A 15,364-nucleotide genomic window follows, 5' to 3' on the forward strand; every position below is an offset into this window, starting at 1 on the left:
GTATAGTCTATCCTTTATTCTATTCAAGCTAAATTTCATCCACAGAAATCATATAGAAAAATATCATGATATATTTGTAAACAATCCACCTACATTAAAATAAGAACTGGAAAATAAGAAAAGCCTCACATTAAGACACACAAAACCTAGGTTTGGAAGTGCTGGTAGATGGATAAAATTATCATAAGTGTCAACACTTGCATGGCCTCTACATGGAAGTATTATCTAATTTAACTTAAATCATGTCTCAAAATAAACAGACAAATATCTACATTACATACACTGTTTGATCCTTCCTGCAGTCCAAGGAGGGTTGTGCTAGCCAGTTTCTTTCCCATACATACTTAAGTACAAGTAATGTTTCCAGAAATACCAAGTAAAATAATAACATGTCCCAATGCTGATCCAAAAGTTAAATGCATATAATATTCAATGCTTTGGAAAAAAAAAAAAAATTAGATACTGCAGTAGCTTTGTAGTTTAAGGAAATTCAAGTAGCCAGAAGTATGTTAGACTCTTGGGTAACAATAATGTACGAGAGAGCAAGAAAAAATTGTACCAGTTGTTGGACTTGCAGAGTAACAAGTTATTCATTTAACTATTGGTTCCTTTAACATTTCCATTATGTAAGTAACAACAAACAGCATATAGCTATTAAATAATTATACAGATTCTTTTATCAATTCAAATAAATTATAATACTGTACTATTCATGATGATTAGGTTATAAAAAATATGCTACCACACAGCCAAGATGCAGATCAAAGGTCAGCAGGAACTTACACAGTTTACAACAAAAGTTTTAAATACAAGTTTTTCAAAGAATTTATTGGTGTTCTTCAATAACACAAATATTTGAGTCAAGGACTACCTCCAGATGATCCCATAGGACAAGCAAGAGTGTACCCAAATTGTGCCATTAATACGAATGAAAGTTATGCTTCACGTATGATCTTCAAGCATGTTTTGTTGCTACATACCATCTACATATCTATCTATACCTCTGATGTCTGTTCCCTCCAGGAACTCCCATCAAGGAGTGGCCATGGCAAAAGTCTCCATTTCCATACTTTGTAGCTTTCTCTGTTATTCTATTAATTCCAACAGCTATCAGTATATCAAGGTTTAATTCCTGTCTGTAATTTGAAGGAAAGTCTTCAACATAGGACTATGTAAAAACTACTCTTGAACTTGGATCACACCTGAAACATACAATTTCAGTACATTTGTGGTGTAACTGCTTTGCCTACTTGTCTCTGGAATCTTTGAAATTAAAGTAAAATCACTGAAGGATCTCATGGAGAAAGTCATTTGACTCTAAGCATAAATTCTCTTAACATCATCAAATGCAAAAATTATCACATATGCAAATAATTCATAGATAGAAAATAAAAACTATAAAATCTTGCTGTTACTCTATCAGAATATGGTTTTATGCTAAGATCACACATGTCTGACTAAATATCTTAAGGACTCATCACATGAGCATTACCAAATGAGATTTATTTTTGAATGAAGATGATAATACTAAACTGAAACTCTTCAACCACTATAATCCATGCTAAATGATTGCAAACACTTAATTTCATTATGAATATTCATGACACCACCAGTCTTACTGAATTCTGATTAACATGAAATGTAGTTTACTCTAACTCTCACTGACATCCATAATAAACGTTTTCACTTTGAAAAGTATCAAGTCCAAAGTCTTACGGCTGTTATTGTCTACTACAAATGTTATATATCATCCTAGATCCTTACAAATTTCAATATTAACATATCATAGAGAACAATAACTCAATTAATAGACCTCCCCTTTAAGACGAAAGACCTATAATTCAACTCTAATGCAATATTCATACATGATGGAGCAGTAGTCACTAATAAATACGTGCACTAATGACAAGCAATTCGTGTGATATGTTTATAATAATCTTTAGGTGCAAGCTCCATTATTTCAGCCCTCAGGTCCATTTCTGCACCAAAAATAATTCTGTATAAAAATAATTATGTACAAGATAACTTATTGTTCTTTAACACAATCCATAATAGCTGCTTTCTTAAAGCAGCCAAGTACTGTGCTACTGCATATTTAAGGTGGAAAAATATATATATATATATCAAAATAAATACAATGTAATCAATAAGCAAATAAATACACACACACATGCACACACACACGTATAGACAGCGGAAAAAAAAAAAAAAAAAAAATATATATATATATATATATATATATATATATATATATATATATATATATATATATATATTCCTACCCCCAATAAACCCTTTCTATGGAGACCCCATAGCACACAAGAAGCTGGTCACATCCACCTTGCATGTAGGTCAAGAAATGTGGTTAGATGATTGTCAGTGAGGCAACTGTAAGAAAGTTAAGGAGTAAGTGTTCAATGTCTTCAGCATGAAATCTATATCTTTGGCATGATAGTTAGGAAGTAATTGTTCAGTGTCCAGTATGAAAGCTACATCCTAGGCATGATGGGTCATGGGCAACATGGATAATGAGTATGTGATCATGTGATCTTAGAATTATCTTTAATACCAAAAGTACATGTTAATGTTTACAGCCTTATTGACCCTGGTAATTAATAGCCTACAGCCTAAACAACCAACAGTAACAGGTCCTATATATGTATTTGTGTTTAAAATGTTACAGAGATGAGTGGTGCCCCAAACACAGAAAATGTCACATATGCTTGGGATTATATGTTTGGTGGAGTACAATTTAAGACCTGGTTGGGATTGTGGTTCAGTGCTTGTTGATTCATCATTAATGAAAGTATAAACTTAAGTCAAGGTCATATTGATGATGAAAGGGGATCTATGAGCTGAGACTGTTAAAGTGGTTAAACTGTGTGTAGGAAGTCACCTTTGGCAAGGTTTTACCAAAGTTAATGGACAAAGTTACAGCCTTGCTGAGTATCTCCTTGCTCCAAAGGAGTCCATTATATTGCTTCTCTTGCATGAAATACAACTTCAGAGATGCAAGGGGCCTCATAAAAGGGGTCCTGAGGATATATAATGATAAGATAATAAGTAAAGGAGTAAATGCGAGGACACATTGAGATAAACAATTCATTCCAAGCCATCATTCCTTTAACTCAGCACAGACCATAGTCTTAAGCCAAAACTCATGTCCATAAGCAACATATGGATTAACTCAACCAGATAAGAAAAAGGAAGCTGAAATTATTAGGGTTCACTATGACTGTGACATATCTTGAAAATCAGTTTCATATAGGGTAATTACAATGGTAACACATCAAATTTCCATTTATGGCTAGTTCATCCACCTGCTACTAAAAAAGTCTTATTGCAATATCATAACAGACAAAAACTAATCAAATACATAGGTGAAAATAATGATAGAAAAAAAATTTAAATATTCTTTGATATGAAAAGAAATACAAGTAAATGTTACAAACACTTTACAAGCAATCAAACATAGGAAAAATATACATAAATAGATACACAGATGATTTGGATCAGACAAAAACTTCTATATTCAATAGATATGATTCAAGAGAAAATAAAGACTGCAAAAGCCAACTTATCAATTCACAGAATAATGTTAAAAAGCAAAGAATTTCAAATCCAAAAGATATGATATTCATGATGGAGAGATTCCTAGCAGAAATCAAGCTTGAGAATGCAAAGAGAACCATACCCTCATCTTCACTGTAAAAGAACTAGAAATAAGATCTTTCAAATCTTTTAAATCAGAACAGAAATAAGATCTTTCAAATTCTTGAAATCAGAACAAGTCTATCTATCTATATCTATAATGCCTGTTGCCTTTGAGAACTCCCACAAGTGGATGGCCATGGCAAAACAGTTTCCATAACTGGTGAACTCAAGCGCCGCTTTCTTAGCCTTTTACTGCCTCATCCATAACAGAACAAATAATACATCTAAAGTTCAGAAGGAAAATGAAACTGTTATGTTAATACAAGAAAATACAAGATAATCTAAAAAGAATATAACTGAAAACTAATATGGCTAATCAAAAAACTAAATAAGTTTATTGAATGATACAGAAGAAAAATGGAAATCAATGATTGGTAAATGAGGGCTAAATAGCAAGTATAAAAAAATGGAAATGTATCAGATCTTGAAAATAATGACTAAACAACTTAAATATCTATAAATATAAATGAAAAAGACATGTTTGAATACAGTAATAACTTATCTAAAATTAATGAAAGACAAGTGTGGTCATTAGAAAAATAAACATACTGTAGAATACAATTTCAAACAATCTAAACCTCTCTAAAATCTCAAGATTTAGGCTATCTGAATGAAGAAAGATTTACAATAAAAAATGTACAATTAGTTCATGTAATCCTAATGAAAGCTATGGAAGAGTGGTATGAGACAATGGATAAGATACTCTTTCTAGTATAAAATCTAATTTAGAATATTAAGCTCAAAACAAAATTAAAGAAATAAGCAAACTATGAAACATTTCAGGTAGCAAACATATTTATTAGACCCTAGGATCAAAATCAATAAATCAAAAGGAAAAAGAAATGAAAATGATATAGGTATATGAAAAAAAAGCAAGAGAGGAAAAATAAAAAACTTGGTGATAAACCATGCAGAATATAAAAATGCAAACATCAATGCATCTACAATTACCTGAACAATGACAAAAAGTTTTGCAAAAGTATCTGTGAGCACGATAAAAAATTGCACTGATGAAAACAACCTGCTAAACTACTAACAATTTGCATGCAACTGTGTGATTTTGTTTCATTTGAAGAACATAGGAAAATCCCAACATCTAGCTTACAGCATAAAAATCTGAACTTTGAATCAAACAAAACTCCAAAATATCCATATGCAACTAAACATTAAAAACTTTGAACAAATATCATCATTCCATGCCAGGATGCATAATTTATAATACCAGTCAATACCAAAATGAACAAACTAACTCCAAAATGGTGCACACTTTTCTCTTTTCAAGAATGGGTAAAGTAGATGAAAATTATATTTTCAAGTAATAACAGTGTAAAAAATAATGTAACGTACAAAAATTAAACTTCCAAAAATTTGGAAGTAACATAAAATAACTCATTAAGTACAGTGTAACACCAAAATTTCATTGCATATACTTTGTAGCAGCAAGGCTCTATCCATGCCTTTTATATTCCACCAAGAGATAGCTGTTACAAAAATTTTCATTAAAAAGCAAAGAGAACCATGTACTGCTACACTAATGCCTGTACACATCAGTTACTTTATCAAATTAAATGTTCATTTACTTAAAATCAAAATGGACTGACTATATAATAATATGGAAGATTCTGATAAATTAGTCATGTCATGACCATAAAGCGCTCAAAAAATATATATAATATTTCTCTTTTGTACTTGAAAAATATGTAAATATCAGAGAAATATGCATATGGCAAATCTGAAAGCAAAGCACTCAAACCTACATCTAACAGGAAGCCAATTTACTACATAAAGTGGTAATTCCTCAAATAACAGATTACCAAGCTCATCAGCCAAGTGACGAATCTACTTGAATCCTTCCTTTATGACATTCAGTCTTCATTAACCAGCAGTTATCTCTACTCATCCTAGATGGTTGTTCATTTTGCTATAGACAGCACACCAGCCAATTCTGTTAAACTCCTGTAACGCTTTACAGAGCATATAGGTAATTACACATAACAGTTTAATCACCTACCACGTTCATAACCTTTGAGAAGCTGGAAGGTCTGACACGTACACAAAGATAATGTGAAAAGGAGAAATGGAACGGCTAACAAGTGATTATTGGCTGAAATCATCAAAATCAGCAACAATACCTCCCCTTCAAACAATTCTTCATTTAAAAATTTTTTAGAAAAATCTCCCTTGCCTGATGCATCTTAATTTCTTTTTCCATTATCATATATCAATCAATTTATCGATCAGCTGGCTTTAAAAAAACAGTGCACCCTTTACATGCCTTATTAGGATTTCTCACTCCCTGCACCTTAAATAAACACTGCATAAGTATTTTGACCTTTACCCTATGTTCCCTATGAAAATGGGGGGCAAAATGCACATTCATGATTATGCTTAAGCTAACAGCTGTTGTAATCAAAGTCACATCTTAAATCATTCATGCAAGTCTGGGAATATGTAACCTCTCCCCTATGTTGCTTATCAGTAGTTAGGTTATTCTAAATTTGGTTACTGAATGATTCACTGTGTGACAATCAAAGCTTCAAGAGGAGCTCCAGATTCAAATTCTTACTCCACTGTAAAGTTTTGCTGACCTGGAACATCCCATATAATTTGTAGGACATTCATCACCAGACTGAGCAGCATATACTGTTGGGAAGTTTAGCTGAAGCTTATGCATGTTTTGTAAAATATGAGAACTTCATGGAACTTACAAAACTTTTGGTATCTGTTTAACCTTGCATATTTTGTTATGTTCCTCAATAAAGTGAAGAAAGCCTGGCTGTTTAACAGAGAGGTTTACTCTATTCTTTTCATGTATGCATAAAAAAATCACATCATATCACCTACATAAAGTCTTAACCAATCTTCCACAGTTAGAAAAAAATCCAGATAAAGTCTCAGACAATCTTTCCCATTCTATAAAACATGAAACATGAAAGCACTTCCTGCATTTGCTTACTGTAATTGTAGACTTACTTGCTGGTGACAAATTCAAGGATGAGGCAGGTATATCTGCTGAGCAAGCAAATCCATTATCCACAGCATGACAAGGTACCACCTGAGAGATGGAATTGACTGATTATAACCTAAAGCAACAAGTGTCCTGGCTGAAGGATTCAACTCAGTTCATGGCTGATGAGCTTTCAGCAATGGATTAAGAAAGTAACCACACTCTTTGGTATGTAGTTTGATTTCCCATTTGATGGGTATCTAAGATGCCTGACTATCATACAAGTCACCAGCATGTTCCTCTTAATTTCTTGTTAAATAGAGAAAAAAGGGTCATGTTAAAAAAGCTGCCTAATTTACCTTTACTTCATGTAATGTCCTATGTCTTTTACAACCTCTGTATACAACCAGTGGCATATCTCATAAACTACAGTGAAGCTTCATTCATGTTTAATGTACTCTACTTACTTCATAAGCTGATCTGCGAAATGCATTGTCTTACTAGAAAAATTAATATTCCCTGTAATAAAGGATGTAAAGCTATTTCTGCTGTATCCTCAGTCCTAAGCTCTATACTTAGCAATATAATAATTCAATCCCAAAAACATCAAACGTGCTACAGTTTCTAAGATGTGAACGACTCACTTGATTTACACTGAAGTGAGTTTCTCTTAATATAAACCCCATCATCATACTGATGGGCTTGATAATTATTTGACTCATTATTCAAAATCATCTGCCACGTCAACAACTAAGGTCATAAGTAGCTGATGGGCTAGAATTATTAGAAATGGACCCCATGTGAGGTTTACTTGCCTACCCTAATATTTGTGCCATAATTCATAAGCAGCCTTATGATGGCAGGATAAAAGTGAGGCACTAATAACACTCCTGGAGTTTGGAAGCACATTTTTGAATGATGCAGTTACTATTCAACTGAGAATTATCTTAACTGTAATACACAAATTTGTATCCAACGACATAAATAAGTACTGTATTCATCTTCCTTCCTCATGAATACGGACAACTCTTTAGTCTCAAGAGCATCTGTTAAGGACAATGAAGGGTATTTCTTGAAGTGATCAGAATTACAGAATTACAATCAGATTATCTTAACAGGTAACTGGACCCTAAAATCTAAGCCAAAATGAAATTCAACTTACTTCATCAACAAAAACTGAATGGTTGGATCTGATTCCATTACATTATTCAATAAATCTAGAGATTGGAAATATGCAAATGAGGCTGTTGTTCACACTTGTTCCTGAAATTGCCTCCTCAGGACATGAGAGGTAATTAAGAAGAGTAACAACAAATACTCGGCAACTACACAACTAAACAAAAACAATTCCAATAAAATCTCGCCTTTTAACACTGTTCTTTAAAACAGCACTAGACTCATCACATTCAAACTCTTAACAACAAATTATGAACCCTAAAAGAGAAAAACAAAGCTTACCCTTATAGCGTTAGTAACTTCAATAAACTATATTTGTAGATCCTCCACTCCCCACCAAACACATTAAAATTATATACATACTGTAACACCTCAGCAAACCCTAAACAACCACCCAACCAGCCCAGTCTTAAACTCTTCTCCATAGCACATTCACAAACCTTACACTACAACTCACCAGACCTGTACAAGGTATTCTTTTTCACTGAGCTCTTGACACCACCTATCTCTTCAGCATCAAAAATTCCAGTCCAACATATCACAAGATGTCTCATGTCACATATGCAACTTCCACACTGAAGATATGGAAAACCTACTCCTTGACTGTCCTGAGCTAACCCATAATGACACATGTAGTATTTATGGATCTGAAAAAGGAATATGATAGGGTTGATAGAGATACTTTGTGGAAGGTCTTAAGAGTATAAGGTGAGGGAGGTAAGCTGCTGGGAGCAGTGAAAAGTTTTTACCAGGGATGTAAGGCCTGTGTACGAGTAGGAAGAGAGGAGAGTGATTGGTTTCCAGTGAAGGTCAGTCTGCGGCAGGGGTGTGTGATGTCTTCATGGTTGTTTGATTTGTTTATGGATGGGGTGGTCAGGGAGGTAAATGCAAGAGTTTTGGGGAGAGGAGCAAGTATGCAGTCTGTTGGAGATGAGAGGGCCTGGGAAGTGAGTCATTGATTGTTTGTCGATGACACAGCTCTGGTGACTGATTTGAAGAAGAAACTGCAGAAGTTGGTGACTGAGTTTGGAAAAGTGTGCAAAAGGAGACTGTTGAGAGTAAATGTGAATAAAAGCAAGGTTATTAGGTTCAGTAGTGTTGAGGGACAAGTTAACAGGGATGTAAGTTTGAATGGAGAAAAATTGAAGGCAGTGAAGTGTTTTGGATATCTGGGAGTGGACTTAGCAGCAAATGGAACTATGGAAGCAGAACTGAGTCACAGGGTGGGGGAGGAGGCGAAGGTTTTGGGAGTGATGAAGAATGTGTGGAAGGAGAGAACATTATTTCAGAACAAAAATGGGTACGTTTGAAGGAATAGATGGGCTATTGATAGGGTTGTACAAAGGAGGGTGGATGCGATGGAAATGAAATGTTTGAGGACAATATGCGGTGTGAGGTGGTTTGATCCAGTAAGTAATGAAAAGGTAAGAGAGATATGTGGAAATAAAAAGAGTGTGGTTGAGATAGCAGAAGAGGGTTTGTTGAAATGGTTTGGACATAAGGAGAGAATGAGTGAGGAAAGATTGACAAAGAGGATATATGTGTCAGAGACAGAGAGAACAAGAGGTGGGAAACCAGATTGGAGGTGTAAGGATGGAGTGAAAAAGATTTTGAGTGATCGGGGCCTGAACATACAAGAGGGTGAGAGATAGGCGAGGAATACAGGGAATTGGAATGATGTGGTATACCAGGGTCGATGTGCTGTCAATGGACTAAACCAGGGCATGTGAAACATCTGGGGTAAACCATGGAAAGGTCTGTGGGGTCTAGATGTAAATAGTGAGCAGTGGTTTTGGTGCATTACACATGACATCAAGAAACTGAGTGGGAACGAATGTGGCCTATTTTTTGTCTGTTTTCTTGGTGCTACCTCGCCGAAGGAGGGGGTAGCAATGCTGTTTCCTGTGGGATGGGGTTGTGCCAGGAATGGATGACAGCAAGCAAGTATGAATATGTACATGTGTATATATGCATATGTCTGTGTATGTGTACATTCACACAAGCTGAGTTCAGTATAACCAACATTTGTATACTCTCTATACACAAGTGTTTCTCCTGCCTTTACAAGGTAACATCAGGAGAAGATGAACAATAACATCATCTGCACACATACACTATCTAGCAGTCATGTATAATGTATCAAAACCAAAGCCTACCATTCGTAGTTTATCATGACTGTTTCATATCTGGTGGTTCAGTCCAGTGAAAGTAAATTGCTTCCTGTATAATGCATCTATCCAATTCATTCTCTACACTATATGTTTAAACCTGCTGAATGGTTAGGCCATGCCTTACATCTCCTACCCCTTGCTTCCTATGCCTCTGACACAAGCATCCTAGGTCAGTCCTTCTTCGTTCATCCTCTACATATGTCTAAACCATTTTACAAACAATAACTTTAGCAGCAAAGTAGTGTGAACTACTAAGTAGCTTTTGCCTAGTATATGATATTTCAAATCTCACCACAAATCTTCAACATGAAATGATATTTTTAGCCTACATTCTTAATTAATTCTCAAGTCAATTATCAACCTTCCATATGACAAATCTTTTCAATGATTACCTGTGCACAAACTACACCATATTTTCACAGTTTAACTAAATAAAATCATCTTGAAATCAAATTCATTATTACATAAGTACATTAATTGGCAGCATAGTGGTTAGAGTACTCATTTGTTGACTGCAAGCTTGCAAAATCAAATTCTGACATGAACCCAAAAGGTGTACCCCTTGGTCATCCACACATAAGTGGGTACTTTATCCAAGTGATTACGAACTCTTTGAGGTAACAGGACATAATATAATACCAATTACATTACTGCCTAGTGTACAATAGGAAACAGACCTGGTATGCTCTAACCATGCAAAACCAGTGCCTGATTATTGTTATGGGGATTTGAAATTCTGAGGTAAAACAATTCATATGACACCATTCCATTCTTACTAACATGGGATGGTCAGGTGTACAGTGCCTTAAAAGAAGAAAATCATCATAAGCAATGAACCATGTAGATAAATAAATATGATGATTATGAATCCATAAATATTCTCCAACTATATTGCGTGCAATATTGTCACTGACTAGTTATGCACTGTCCTTGCATCATACATGTATGCCTAACACATGAAAACAATTACTGAGACAAAATCATCCATGATAATCTCATCTGTGAATAATCATCATTTACTCCTCCAGGAATACCTGACTGACATATATTTAGACCTTAACATGTTCGCTGTACTGAGCATATCCACCTCAAGTACAGTTTTCTTCTCCCTTTATACGTTCTTCATAAACAACCATCATATGACAAGCATGTCCACACCAACTAAACATATATTTGTACATGCAAAGGTCTAAAACATTTATTACTTTTTACCTTCACAAATTCTCACCATACATAAAACAATAAAAGGAAGTCCTTGAACTATTTCGATGTCTGAACTTTAACTGAAAAAACTGTCAATACATAAATGTGCCGGCACAATTCTGTGCACTAACTTTAACTTGATAATGCTACTTTCCCTGACCGTAAACACATGGAATGTTTATACATTTGCATTGTACCATTAAGTAGTGTCTTAATGGCTTGTGTTTTACAAACTATATCTGAAGTTCCATTACAAATATTTTTACAAGGTAACACAAACTCAGCTATCACATAGTATTATAATATTACAGCTGGATATCTATGAAAACTGTGATTCTATCTGTAAGTCTGAAAAATGTAAGCATGTAACTGTTCATCTATATCTTAATAATTAACAATTTTTGAGCAATTTTCTGTGATATATCTATCAAAGTAAAGCCTCAATTAAGTGAATTTCCATTTAACCAAACTGGGTTGGGAGAAAAATCTTACATTTGAAAATGTACAAATCAATATTCAGATGAACAGAATTGCAATGAGTGCTTATGGGAATCATATGCTATGGTTGAGAAAAATGCTATGGTTGAGAAAAGTCCCTGCTTGTAGCCTGCCTTAATACACCTCTTAACATTTCATAAACTTTTGGTTAATCCTTTTGAATAATAAGAGACTTATTTAGAATAATTTCAACTGAATATATTTCCCTTATTACCTTAGACTTAATGATGCCAATGACATTTTCATGTAACCAAACAAGTTTTCTACCATATCTTCTAGTAAACTAAATATAAAGTGCATATTACCCCAAACTCCCATCATCTTCTGAGCTCAATTATTGTCCCTAATACTAAAACAGCCCTTTCAAACTTGCATCATATTGATTAAAATGTATTAATGTAACATCAGTTATATATCTGTGTAAGATATTAAAAATGGAAGGCTGATCAGAGATCATGTTATAAAAACTATATCAAATCTTACTTCTAAGATTTTCAAAAGCTAAATAAGCTTGTCATATTATCCTGGTATATTGATTGAAAGCTCCTAGAAACACAGCAGTAGTGATAAAGGTTCATACAGGCAAAATATTTTCTGGGCCTCTCCCTACTCAAGTAGTGGAGTACAGTAATTAAGCCTTAAAACTGGAAATACATACAGGTGTCTCAGCATATGCTATGGTATTTTCATCTAATGCTACTACAGTACAACAAAATTACATCAGAACCTGTAAGACTATGTAGTCTTGTAATGGTCTTCACAGAACTAATATTCCTTTGCATTTGAAGAAACTACCTACAAATTTCCAGATACTAGTAGCTCATTTATCCTCAGTAAAATCTCAAAAAGGCAATCAAAATAATAAACAGTACTAACAGTTTAAAGATCCAGATCATGTCTTATCTGAGCTGCTTGGCTGACAACTAAGGTGTGAGATTCAGCTACCACTTAATTTCTCAATTCTTGCTGTAAACTCAATTGATTCTCAAAGAAGCTTCCTCTTTAGTCGTCAGATGTGGTATATACAATGAAAAAAACCATATATAATTATTATACTTAATCGCTGTTTCCTGCATCAGCGAGGTAGCGTCAGGAAACAGACAGAGATTGGCCCATCTACTTATATACACACATATATATATATAAATGTCCATACACGCAAATACACATACATATACATATCAACATATACATATATGCATACACATACACAGACATTTACATATATACACATGAACATATTCATACTTGCTTGCCTTCCTCCATTCCTGTCACTACCCTGCCACACAAGAAACAGCATTGCTACCCCCTGCATGAGCAAGGTAGTGTCAAGAACAAATGACTGAGCCTTAGAGGAAATAATCCTCACTTATCTCCTTACTCTGCTTCTTTTTTCTAGAAAATAATACAGAAGTTTTCAAGATGTAAGATGTATAAGATATACGATTTTTGTGCATTTACTCCCCTTTCAGACAGAATGTAAATATATATTTCTTTATAATTTCAAGCATGTTAAACATGCTAAGAATTCTGCTGGACATCATCTTTTTTATGGATTTGTGTCTAATGTACTCTTACATGAGATGTCTTCTAAAATTAATGCAACTTAATAAAACAATTCTACTTTTTACCATAAAACTGACAGTAAACATTAGAAACAGAACATACATTCTCACTAAAAGACTATCAAAATGAAATGAAATCTAACAATCAAACTGATGAAGATGTAAATTAAAGGTTACACATAAATTACTACTTACATATAAAGATGAATCATGATTACAAAGAAATACAAGATTAAAATCATAAATTACATTCTAACAGCATTATTAGTCTTCTTACTGGAAACTCAGTTGTCTAAACATTACAAGGTTTCCCAGTTATGTAACTCATCTAAAACTCTCTCCAGGTGTGGATTGCCACCTAATCTTGATATTTCTTCTCGAGCTTCACATTCTAATTTCCTTAATGTTTCTTTGGTATGCTCCAATGATCCAAACTTTTCAAGCAGGGATACACAGTATCGCTTTACTTCAAGGTCCTTTGGTCGCTGTCGAATAATGTCTACATTACATGGTTAAAGAAAACTTTTCAATTCCAAGGAAATATAGAAAAGAAATGTAACAAGATATGTTAGAATCAAAACTTTATACTAGAGAACTTATCTTACCATGGACAGGGTGAGCTGAAGGGCAGCCTGTATTTCATTTACTTACTGGTAACAGTTTTAACAAACAGAGAGAAACTAGAAACAATAAAATGGCTCTTAGCCAATTCTAAAACTGATCACCAATATCTAAATTATCATAAACTATAATTAAAGATTCTCTGTTATTCAAGCTCATCTGTAAATGGCAGCAAATCTCTTTCATGTGGTTCTGCTTTGCTTGAGTTAGTATATATGTAAGGAAGCCAACATATAACTGGTGTAGATCAGATGACAGTCTGTATATTCAGCCCATTCCCTCTAGGCTGACAAGAGTCACACAGTACAAAACTTTCTATGAACCTGAAAAAGATGAAATGGCTAATTCAGCTATCACTGACAAGTCAAATGTTATCCCTCTATAGATTCTCATGTTATCAGGTCAATTAAATATGACACAGACTATTGCCTAAAAAAAAAAAGACTGTACTGAATGGCAACAATGATCATTCAGAAAAGAATCCCCTCCATAAATCTCAAGCAGCTTACAACTCTTTCATACATATGCAACTTATTCCCATACCACTTTTGACAGAGGAAGTTATGCCTAATTATCTAATTTTTATATGGTTTTCCTTGCTACTTCTGGAAGCCTTCTTTCTGCATCTGTATATGCTGAGTATTTTGTGCTGTGCTTGTTGTATTTGTCAAGAATGTTTAAAAGTGACAAAGAAACAAAACAGGCCATGCTATTCTGCCTTTAGTTAAAGCTGATTTAATCATGTATTAAGAAAAAGGTTGTGCCTCTTGATAATATCAATCCGTTAATGTCAACATTAAGATAAAATATGTGAGAAAATAAGTTGGATTTGTTTCCAGGCCCCCCTGTGCCAACACCAGTGGTAGATGAAAAGCTCTGACCAGTTCCCAAAAATTTGTGATGAACATACTTCAATTATAAGAATTTTTAATATAACTGTACTGAAGTTGGGAGTTATCAATTATACCTAAACTTGCTTGAAAGTGCTTCAGTACAATTCACACGGAAACAACTCATGACATGAACATATTAAGCTTAGGTATAGCTACAAACAAGGATACTTTCAACAATGTTGAGGTTGGGGAAAAGCTTGGTACAAGTCATTTACAAATCAATTTGAACAAGCTTTCAATACTGCCAGTCATACTGGTCAAGACAACTTTGAAAGAAATAAAGATTTTTAGACTTACTTTGGGCCCAAAGTCTACAGATCTTTGCATTGCTCATGACAAGATAAGTTGGAATCACACTTTTACTGAAAACAAGGTGATAGCTTGGGGCATGTCCAATAAAACATTCATAGTATCAAAGGGAACATATGTGCTTAAGAATAACAGAGTTATTTTCCTGTGTGAAGCCAAAATGGTGGAATAAATTAAAAACCTTCCTATTGTTCAAGAAAATAACATGCAAGAAAGGCAAATATCAACAGCAATATCAACATGTTACAGTAAATCATACAAATCTAT

General features: G+C 34.0%; 1 protein-coding gene across 4 annotated transcripts in view; it reads right to left on the minus strand.

Moving 5' to 3' along the window:
• qm (geranylgeranyl pyrophosphate synthase quemao) overlaps positions 1 to 15,364 on the minus strand; it is a 42,718-nt gene continuing 27,354 nt past the window's right edge. For all 4 annotated transcript variants that reach the window (XM_071681798.1, XM_071681799.1, XM_071681796.1 and 1 more), the window contains one exon: positions 1 to 13,773. In XM_071681798.1, the coding sequence (XP_071537899.1) occupies positions 13,574 to 13,773 (200 nt within the window). In that variant the 3' untranslated portion in view covers positions 1 to 13,573. The remainder of the gene's footprint in view (positions 13,774 to 15,364) is intronic.

The sequence above is a fragment of the Panulirus ornatus genome, chromosome 33, assembly GCF_036320965.1.
Source record: "Panulirus ornatus isolate Po-2019 chromosome 33, ASM3632096v1, whole genome shotgun sequence".
NCBI classification, from domain to species: Eukaryota; Metazoa; Arthropoda; class Malacostraca; order Decapoda; family Palinuridae; genus Panulirus; species Panulirus ornatus.